At 41.1% G+C, this 11,187-nt stretch overlaps 1 protein-coding gene across 2 annotated transcripts in view; it reads left to right on the top strand.

Annotated features, from left to right (window-relative positions):
* The window catches only part of NAB1 (NGFI-A binding protein 1), a 32,044-nt gene extending 21,969 nt beyond the window's left edge, over positions 1–10,075 (top strand). For both annotated transcript variants that reach the window (XM_014525353.2, XM_025191136.1), the window contains 4 exons: positions 924–1,034; positions 5,411–5,570; positions 6,033–6,182; positions 7,464–10,075. In XM_014525353.2, the coding sequence (XP_014380839.1) occupies positions 924–1,034; positions 5,411–5,570; positions 6,033–6,182; positions 7,464–7,555 (513 nt within the window). In that variant the 3' untranslated portion in view covers positions 7,556–10,075. The remainder of the gene's footprint in view (positions 1–923; positions 1,035–5,410; positions 5,571–6,032; positions 6,183–7,463) is intronic.
* The last annotated feature ends 1,112 nt before the right edge of the window (positions 10,076–11,187 follow it).

Raw genomic sequence — 11,187 nt, 5'->3', positions numbered from 1 at the left:
CATGTTGAACAAATAGCATAGTAGAGTTGCAGGATGCATGTAGTTTCATAGTTGGCAGGGTCGGAAGGGACCTAAGCAGATCATCTAGTCCGACCCCCTGCCATGGGCAGGAAAGGATGCTGGGGTCAAATGACCCCAGCTAGGTGGCTGTCTAGCCTCCTTTTGAAGACAGAATTTACGTGTCATAAAAATTAGAGACAGAAGAATTCTTGGGCCTTCCAGCAGGCCAGCTATATTCTCTATAACGTATAAAGTTTTAACTATTTTGCTCAGTAGTGATCCATACAATCAATTTTAGATAACAGTATGTATGTCTATGCAATGTGTTAAACTTTTGTGGTGTTCTGTCCAGTTTTTAAGACTATTAAATTCAGCCTTTGTTGGGGGGTTTTGTAGAATACAGCTCAATGTATGTATTCACCCAGGATCAATTTTAAGCCCTTAGTCTGAATGTGTAGCAAACATCAGGGATGTTACAGATAGAAAATGGTCACTCATGTTTTTGATTTTGTTAATGACTGGCATAAATAATGTTGATTTCTATAAAGAAAAGAGAAAAAAACTTACAAAAGTTTTAGATGCAAACTAAAAAAAAACCCCCACAGGGTATAATTCTGCTCTGTTATACTGATTTAAGTCAAACTAAGTCCATTGGCTTTGAAGGTGTTACTCTGGACTTGCATACAAATAATGTAAGGCATGGCATGAAACAAGTTGATATGTATTGTACCAGCCATGCTGTAGTTTCTTACTGTTTCTAAAACATAGTTTATGTAATTCTCTTTCCAGAGTCTTCAACCCATGTCCCAATTTTTCACAGGAATTAAAGAATATTTTACTTTGAATCGCATCTTCTTTTTTCTCTTTTTAAAGAAAAATAATATGGCCGGGGGGGGGTTGTTTTTTTTTTTTTTGCTCAACAGGATGGTTATCCTGATTTCCAGGACACTGTCCAGACTCTTTATCAGCAAGATAAAGTACCACTTGCTTTGGCTAAAGGAAAAAGTGAGGACTCAGCAGCTCTTAATTCCCAGGTAAACAAACCATGTGATACTGTGAAGTTTCTCCTGAGATGCTGTGCAGTAGAATAGAAACTACTGCTTTTAGGCTGATTTTAAGTGTAAAATTTTGATAGCTAAAATCATTACCACCAGTATTGGAAAGTTGCTTGCCCTTGATTTTTATCTAATCAATTTATCATTTGGTTATAGTTTTTTAAATGATTATGCTGTACTGCTACAGTTTTATTTTATTTTCTTGTAAGGAAGCAAAGAATAACGCACAGTTTCCTGTTCAGAGCTGATATGATACTGTCAGCACAGTACTTTTTGTTTTCTTTTCTGTTGTATTACCATTTTCAAACAACATTTAAGTGGTTCAATAAATAGACTAATACACAGAAGAATAAATAAAGTAGCAGATACTGGAGTCTTACATTTTCAATTCCAAGAGAGGCAGCTATATATGAGAAAATAAACCTCTGTAACTGAAATAATCATAGAAAATTAAGGGTCGGAAGGGACCTCAGTGAAGTCCTCTAGTCCAACCCCTGCTCAAAGCAGGACTGTCCCCAACTAGATCATCCCAGCCAAGACTTTGTCTATCTAACCAGGTCTTAAAAGCCTCCAAGAACAGAAATTCCACAACCTCTCTGGGTAGCCTGTTCCAGTGCTTTACTACCCTCCTAGTGAGAGTTTTTTCCTGATACCTAACTTAAACTTTCTTTACTGCAACTTGAGAGCATTTCCCCTTGTTCTGTCATCTGCTACCACTTAGAACAGTTCAGCTCCATCCTCTTTGTAACTGCTCTTCAGGTATACAGATTCACAGAAGTGTAGGGCTGGAAGGGACCTCATGAGATCATCAGGTCCAGCCCCCCTGCTCTGGGCAGGAAGACTAGGTAGTTGAAGGCTGCTGTTAAATTACCCGTCTTCTCTTCTGCAAACTAAATAAGGCCAGTTCCGTCAGCCTCTCCTCAGAGGTCGTGTGTCCCAGCCCCCTAACCATTTTTGTTGCGCTCTCTGATTTGTCTACATCCTTTCTGCAGTGGGGGTCCCAAAATGAGTACTCCTGATGTAGCCTCACCAGTACTGAAGAGGGGAATAATCACCTCCCTCACTCTGCTGGCAACACATGTACTAATGCAGCCCAGTATGCTGTTTGCCTTCTTGCAACAAGGACACTCTGTTAGCTCATATTCAGCTTATTGTCCACTGTAACCCCCAGGTCCTTTTCTGCAGAGCTGCTGCTTCCCCAGCCCGCAGTGGTGCATGGGATTGTTCCATCCTAAGTGCAGGACTTTGTACTTGTCCTTATTGAACCTCATGAGATTTCTTTTAGTCCGGTCTTCCAATTTATTGAGGTCTGTCTGAATCCTAGCCCTACCCTCTATTTGTCTACTACCCCTAGCTTGGTGTGATCTGCTGATTTGCTGAGGGTACACTCCATTTCATCTTTTGGGTCATTGGTGAAGATACTGAACAAAACCAGTCCCAGGACAGACCCCTGGGGCATGCCACTCAATACTGGCTGCCAACTAGACATTGAGACATTGGTTACTACCCTTTGAGCCCAATGATCAACCAGTCTTCTATCTACCTAACAGTCCACTCATCTAACCCATACTTCCTTAGCTTGCTTGTGAGAATGCTCTGGGAAATTGTATCCAAAGCTTTGCTAAAGTCAGGGTATATCACATCCACTGCTTTTCCCATACCCATAGAGTCAGTCATCTCATCATAGAAGGCAGTCAGGTTGGTCAGGCATGACTTGCCCTTGGTGAATGTATGCTGACTGTTTCTAATCACTAGGGATCCTGCTTTTCCCTGATTAAAAAAAAATTCAAATTCTCTGATTTTAAAAAAATTCCATAATTAAAAATTAATGGCCCCCCAGGCCCTGCTGATTTCTTCACTCCCCCTACAACAGCCCTCTGGCCCTGCTGGTGCCCCTCGTTTCCCCCCCTCAGCCCTGCTGGTGTCCCTTGCTTCCTAGCCACAGCCCCCTGGCCCTGCTCATGCCTTTCACTCCCCCTTCCTTCCCCCCCACCCCCACAGGGGACACGTTGACAAGGCAGCGTGGGGTGAGCAGGCTCTCTGCACGACTCTGCTCCCTGCTGCATCAGGTGATGCCCGTTGGGCTGTGGAGGCCCTGGGGAAGGGAAGCAAGGCAGAGTGAGCAATGGTGAGCAGCTTCTCCGTGCATTCATGCTGTTCCCTGTTGCCCTTCCCTGGGGCCTCTGCAGCCTGGTGGGCACCACCTGGTGCAGCAGGGAGCACTGGAGCTGCGTGGAGAACCTGCTCGCCCTGCGCTGCCCTGGCAATGTGCCTTCCGCGCATGGGGCTCCAATTCTCAAAGTGGTGACATGCACGGTGGGCGGGGGGGAGCTCACAGCAGCAAGGAGATCCCCACTGTCCCCAGCCACATCAAGTTGTGCCCACTGGGCTGTGGAGGCCCTGGGAGATGGAAGCAGGACAGGGAGCCCGCATCCACAGCCTATACCTGCCCCACGCACAGATCTGGGGGCTATAGGTCCTCCCTCTGAGCCCCCCCCAGGAGTGCGTATGGCAGCAGGGAGCCAGCCCTCCCCAACTCCTGGACAAGCCACCAGTGGCCCCGTCCTGCTTCCTGCTGGGGTGCTACAGCCACACCTTGCAGCCCTGGGCCCAAAGCCCTGCCCAGCTGGGCAGCAGCCCCAGCCCAGCCCAGCCCAGCTCCCTCCCTACAGGGGCCTCAATCCTGCTCTATCCCACTTACCTGCTGTGCAGGCTACCTGGGGCTACATGCATGTACTGTACATGCACGTGGCGCCCCTCTGTCTCACTACCTTCCTTCTGCTCCCTCCAAGCTCCCTGCAGGCTGTAACTCTACCAGGCTGCAGGGAGCTCATTGCAAAATGGCAAAATCCACATTTTCTCTTGTAAAACAAGAAATTTGCATTTGCCTCTGGTAAAAAAAGAAAATCTGCAGTTTACTCTGTTTTTCCGTGGGAAATGGAAAACCCAGATCCCTGCTAATCACCACCTTCTCCTCCAGGTGCTTAGAAAGGATAAATTGCATCTTTAAATAACTGTTCACTCAAACTGAAATATTTTTAAATATCCATTGAAAGATGCGATTGATGAAAACCACTGTAAATTCTTTTGGGGACCAACTTTGATAGTAAAGATGAATTGGTTTTTTTAAATGCAATTTTTCAAAACCTTAAACTATTAACAGAATTGGCACCTAAACTGGCAAAACCAAAACACACTGGAAAATGAACCATTTGAAAATTTCTCCATTTACCTAACTGTCGAGATCATAGTTTGGATTCTGTGTTTCTCTTGTCGAACATCATGACTTTTAAATAAAGATAAGTAAATATGGAATAAGTACAAGCCTGTACCCTGTTCTAAGGGTCAACAACTTACTAGAGAAGTTAGGACTTGGTCCTGCTTTTTTAACTGTCAGCATATTTATAAAAACTTATTATAAACTGAGCCCAGAGACTTCAGTAGGAGTGCAGGGGATTGGTCATGTCTCAAGTGAGGCTTAACACATTGGAAGATTCAGCTCTCTTCCTTTTAAGTTATGCATATCCTGTTGGCAGCAGTTATGAAATACCTCCAGAACACCTGTAAAATTCTGTTTATCAGCATATTTGAATGCTAATTCTGTGTGCTTTTTCCCCTGTTTCTTTGAAAAGGACATTAACTTAACTTGTGGTTTTTCTTTATACTCTCGTAACATGTTTATTCACAATCTTGAGAACAAGACCATACTGAAAGTTGATATTCTCCTATTGACGACAAACATTAGACACATCTCCTCCTACGTTGTTCGGCATTTTTTAATTTCACTTGCTAGAGGTGTATAGGTCTTGTTCTTCTTCTAGCCAGACATTTCGCACCTTTATCCCCCACAAACATACTGTCATCCTACACTTTCAGGATAGCAGCTTTTTAAACTTGTATAGTGCTGTTTCCTAAAATAAAGACTCCAAGATGTCTGGTGAAATCTTGGCATAAGTTTATAGCAGATGTTGCCATTGCTCTTGGAATATTTATAAAGATATGTATTTCAGTACAACTAAATGGGATAATAAAGCAAATACCTTTTGCTTCAGGGAATACCTTTTAAGTCTAACCTCCAGTCCTAAGGTACAGAAAATTGGTCGTCTTAGGTGAGAAGTTTTTATGTTGATTGACTGAAACAGCATGCGTTTTGTGCTGAGTGACACACTCTACTGTGTGAAATTCTCTATTTGGTGCAAAAATACTTTGTTTGCTTCATAGTTTCAAAGAAGCTGTAAAGCACGCATCTGTACTTACAAGCCAACACAAAACTATTATCAAGTCAGCTAGCTATATTAGCTGTTGTTATTTTTCCTGTATATTGACAAACATATATATTCTTGCTTGACTTGCAGTCTGAAAAACTGATGGCAAAACAGATGGAGTTTTTTTGCAACCAAGCAGGGTTAGAGAGACTGCAACAAGCAGAGAGACGCCTTTCTGCAGGGTGTTACAGACAAAGTTCAGAAGAGCACAGCCCCAATGGCATGTCATTAGATAACGCTGATGGACAAGGTATAGTAGCTTCCAGGCATCTTCTTGCTGCCGGTGAAAGTACTAGATATTATGCAACTGTTGGTTGTTTTATTTATGTATCACCAGCAGGGTATTAGGCACTAAGCAGAGCTGTACTGCCTTTTACAGTTCAAGGGTTAGTTTTGTTGTACTTGTATTTCAACATGTAAGGCAGAGTTGGAGATTGTACAACCCTAAAATGTTTTTGGGCAAAATAAGGGATTTGGTATGGCTGAGCCTCCTTTTTATAGCAACAACCAGAGTCGGGGGGGGGGTTGGTTTTTTGCAAATCAGCATTTTACACGTCTCTCTTATTACAAGAAATCCCCAGTATTGCTAAAAGCTAGGTTGTGCTTCTTGTTGATAGAATTAGTGTGTCCTTTTATTTATTTTTAGCTTGAATTTGATTCCTAGCATTGGCTTGCTTTCCAAATATGAATATTTCAATACTGAATATTTCAGGTGAAAGGCCCCTGAATCTCCGAATGTCGAACCTGCAAAACAGACAGTTGCAACACCTTTCCCTAGATGGAGAGCAGCACTCTGGAAAACCTCTTTGCAGTGACTTGATCAGGCTTTACTCTAGTAGTGAGGCAAAGTCTCAGTCCTCAGGTAAGTGTTATCTTTTCCTAGGTTTTTTAAACTACCCATTCACAGGTGAGGTTCGGAAAGCCTGGAGGCCTGGAGCCTGCCTAGCTAATTCTCTTTTTCCATGAAGAATTTGCTTTCATATACCATTGTCAGATAGCTAGATAGATAGCTCTATCTGACGATGATCTATGAAAGCTAAATTCTTTCATATACATATGCTACAAATGAAAATTCAGGACTAGTGTTTTGATATTGAGCATTTTACGAAAATTATTAAATGTTGTGGTTTGAGGTAGGCTTTTCATAGAGCAGGTAATTATGCACAGATTAGGGAAGATGCTTGAAATCTGTCTCTACAGACAAAACAACCAAATTGAACTACAGCTCAAAAACTCACAGGGTTATAATATGAGAACCTGTGGAACCAAATGATATTTAAAGCAGGGTATTTCAAAAAGTCTCTTTAACCCTGTTTTATAAAGAGTCGGATCCATTCACCTACACTGAATAAAGCCATGTTAGAATCTGGTTCAGAGCTGAGTTTCTGTTTTGACTGCATAAATCAGGTCTTTTGCGCTTCTACTAGTCTTTTTATTAAATGATTTCTGGTCATTGTTTCTCATGTAATGTATACTAGTAAACATTGAAACTACTTCTGAGCCTGCTGAGAAGGAGAAACGACTATTCCTTTGTGAAGTCTAGATTGGGTATTCTACTTTGCCAACGTGTATTAAATGTAAAACTGACTCAACTGGTGTAAGTGTGTGACTGACTCTGAGACTTTTCTATTTCAAGCATTGATAGTATTATGGAGATGGGAGGATGACTGCAGAGTAGTGATTTTTTTCAGGGGTCACTTCGTATTTGAGAACTGGCCAAAATCGTTTGTATTCTGGCTATGTCCATCCTACTGCTGGTGCAACACTCCACTTTTTTTTCCAGCAGTCCCCTCTGTCCTAGAAGTTTACAGCTGGTGGACTTACTAATTAATAGCCTTGACACACCCAAGACTACACTCAACTTGCTCATGCCACTTACCATTGCTAAGTTCCGCTCCCTGGTGAATAGGGAATTAGTGAGCAATATCAATTGCGTCCTATTCTGCACCTCTAGTGGGACTGTGATGCAGCCGCTGTCTAGACTTTGGATGTTTCTGTAAAAGAGTGGAGAAAAGTTCTCGTATGCGCGTCTTCTGTGAATAGCAGCAGCATTTGTGCAGCTTGCTGACCATTTCTTAGGGTAAGAGCAGAAGATATTTATTTCACTGAACTCTTTCCTAACACCTCTTTTCTATTTATGCAGAAGGCCTTGGCATCTTAAAAGATTTTCCTCACTCAGCTTTTAACAACATAGAAAGGAAGGTCATAAAAACAGAACCTGAAGATACAAGATAGTCATTCTTCTCTGGAAAATGGTGTTGAAATAAAACTTCTGAGGAGAAACAAACAAGCCTTAATAACCAGTGTTGCCTCATTCAAATAAGAGATTTCATAGCCAAAGTGTAAGAACTGGTATAGTAGTCTGTGGAAACAGAAAAACAAGAGACATTGCAATCTAGAACAGTAATACAGGTGGATACGCATTCCTGTAAAGTGGTTTTATAATGTGGAAAGGTTCACAAATTAATATTGTGAGCCTGCATTATTTAAGAATGTATTATGTATTTGTATAACTTATCAAAGTAAATCTAGATGTTGGGACATGTATTGAGTCCAGTAGATGTGGCTACAGTTCATTTTACTTGAAATTTCAACGTCTACTTTAAATGTATCTAGCATAGATATATGGTTGTTATACATTCGAGTTAAAATCCTTGGTGAACTAGGAAAGAGAACGTAGTAACAATTCACAGCTGTTTGCAATTATATTTGTAGGAAAAAAAATTAGAAAATACAGAAGATATTTCATGGTTTACAGTTTTCTCTGGATATAGCATTTGATAAAGTTGATCCTGTATTATAGCAGACATATTTGAAACTTATTAATGTACTGTCATTTAAATAGTTTCAGCAGCCTTTACATAACACACATGTACTACCTATCTGCAATTTGGAAGTGATGAATATGAAAAAAATCACTAGCATGGGGGAGTGTCCTACTTATTGGCTCCAGACTAAGTGTCACTGACAGGACTGCCAAATGTTGTAATTCAGAAAGTTTTATAATATTTTGGACTACTGTGGCTTAAAAAAAAAACCAAACCAACAATGCATCCTAAATGTGGCAGAGATTTGAGTGTGATGCAGGATTAACGTATTAGTATTCAAAGGTTGCGTTTCATACCCATACCATAAGCTAGCATAAAGAAGATGGGAAGGGGGATACATTACTGGTAGATAACCTATTATGAGGTGCTGCCCAACCTACATGATTCAATGAATATACCGTATACTGCATACAGTATGCCAATGTTTCCTTATGTATGTTTAGTTAACATCTGTACTCATTATTTATTTGACAATCTTTATTTTTTGTACATGGTTTTTCACTTTTGCAGGTATCATTTTGTCTCAAGAAAAATAATTGGCTTTATTTACAGAATTTGGGATTTTGCATGGTATGTGTGCATTCTCAATGTAACTTCAGCTGCAGAGTTGCATTTCTGCAGTGAAATGAGTTACATGCCTTAGTTCCTGAATACAGCTTTTGCCCACAGTGCTTTCTGAGGTGCAGTAGATAAACTTCCATACTAAGGTGTTCACTTCATGTCTGCAGTTTGCTCTGTCATAAATATGTATGTCATACTGAAATTATGAGCAAAATGTGAGCTGGAATGTCTACACTGCAGTCTCTGATAACTGTAAACATGTCTACTTATTTTATCACTTTTGATTTGTGGAACAAAGCTTTATAGTAGAAACACCAGTAAACAACTTTTTATACTATTAAAATGTTTGTTTATAAATGTTCTTTGAATTGTATTGTACTGTTTCACTCACTGAAGAATCTTACTTTAAGTAGTGGAGTTTGCAGCTTTGCTGCTAGAAATAGGAGATGAATGTGTACAGTAATATTTGGTCCTTTATGTTGTGTGTACTAATAATATGGGTAGGATATATCTTCAGTTTATAATGTTAGCCATAGCACTGGTTAGTAGCCGAGTAGTTTCATGGAACATGATTCATGTATTATGGTCTAGAACTTGTGAGTGGACTGATTTAACATTTGAACTATACAAGTATAGTTATAGAATTTAAGAAGCAGCAAACTTTTAAAATTGCAGGAAACTTCCCTCTTAATATCGGGCATGACCAAAAGCTCTGCATGAACCACAGGAGATGCTCTTCAATGTCAAGAGCTTACTTGTCTTTCAGTCTACAGTAGGGAAAGACAGCTCATCTTATCACCACACAGTTTCAGTAGAATACAGAATTTATTTTGTAAACACTAATGTATTAAATTTGCTATAAATTAAAGTTTATGATATAGTTTTATTTTTGATTTATAAATACAGTATGATTCAATTGTGTCCTAACCAGTTGGTTAGCTAAGGTGGTCCAGCAGACCATTTCAATCCTAATATACGCAAAGTCCTTTCCTTTTTTCTTTTTTTTTTTTTTTTCTTTTTAACCTGTTTGCAGCTGTATGATTTTTGTACCTGGGGTAGGATCGGGGGTTTAAACTCTTCACAACATTCCTAGATCTTGCACAGATGGCAAGTACTCCACTACATTTTTTCAAGACAGGAGGTTTGACTGACTACAGCCCAGTCTCTCAAGTGAGCAAGTCTGTCTGTATAGGCAGTGGTAGCCTCTGTAGATGTGTGCAAAGGTTTACTCCCCATCTGCTCATTGTGGAAGAGTGAGGGGTTGCTGGATTCTGGTTCACCCAGGGTACATTGCGTCAAAGGTCAGCCCTTTGCACCTTTTATGCACCTGCTTATATTGTTGCTTACAAAATAAAACTCACCATGACAACTCTTTAATTTTTTTCCCTGTTTCTGTTCCTTTCTTCTTCTAAGGGGAGATGGCAGTTTTCTTGGGTGATGAGGGAAGGGAAATGGTGTACAGACAGCTGCACAGAGGGAGAGGAAGGAGCTGAAAATGCAATAGTTGCTGGAAGAAGCCCCTATTCCATGTAGTTCTGCTCGGGTATTTATTTCTCGCTGAGCGATCATGTGATCGGACTGGTATTATAGTTGTTTGTTGATAGAGATACTCAAGTGCCCAGAGCCTGTGGGCAAGATTCAGGGCAGCTCTATCTGTGTTGCAGGAGACCAGCAAGATGATGCATGTTGCCACCTGTCCTTTTACATCCACACTCACTTCTGCAGGAGCCTTCAAGTCATCAGCAGTTCTTAAGGTAGCAGATTATGCATGAGGTAGCAGCAGCTCTAACCTCAGGCAAATATTCATCCTGCTCAGCTGCTCTGTTACTCTTAAGCATGTGCCTGGGTCAGAGGACATAGTTCACTTTGCTTTTTTAAAAGCAGCCTGTTCCTGGGTGGAAGGGTAAAGTTTGAGGGGGGATAAGACTGAATTAGGATGACCATATTTCCCAAGTCTCAAAATGAGGTAGCTTGAGAGGGGTAACATAAGCACTTCCTTTTCAAAGGTCCTTTGGCCTCCTGCAGGACTGTCTCCAGCCCCATAGCTCTGCACACTCGACCATCTCCAAACTCTAGTCTCAACTGAGCTTACCAGGCAGCTGGGGAAGAGTGCTGCATAGTGCTGTGAGAAGACGGAGAACCGGCAAGCCAGTCATGGCCCCTGGCTGGAGAACAGCGGTTTCTGAAAACTGGGAAGAAAGTGTCCATATGAAAAAATCAACAGGATGCCCAGGACTCTCAATAAAAATGGGACACATGGTCACCCTAGACTGAGTACAAGGGGGAGGGCTGGTGAGGAAACAAGCTAGAATAGGGAGGCTGATGAGATAAAACCTGGATACAAAAGAACAAAAAGGCCAAGCAGCTAAGACCATGAAACAAGGTAGGACTGAACATAGAAACATTTCAAAACAACACTAGGTTGCCAGATTCATTGTAGAAAATGCCCATTTTACCTTTTCTACTAAAGCAGGAGTG

The sequence above is a fragment of the Alligator sinensis genome, unplaced genomic scaffold (assembly GCF_000455745.1).
Source record: "Alligator sinensis unplaced genomic scaffold, ASM45574v1 scaffold351_1, whole genome shotgun sequence".
In the NCBI taxonomy this organism is placed as follows: Eukaryota; Metazoa; Chordata; order Crocodylia; family Alligatoridae; genus Alligator; species Alligator sinensis.
This window is presented reverse-complemented; position numbering and strand designations above follow the sequence as displayed.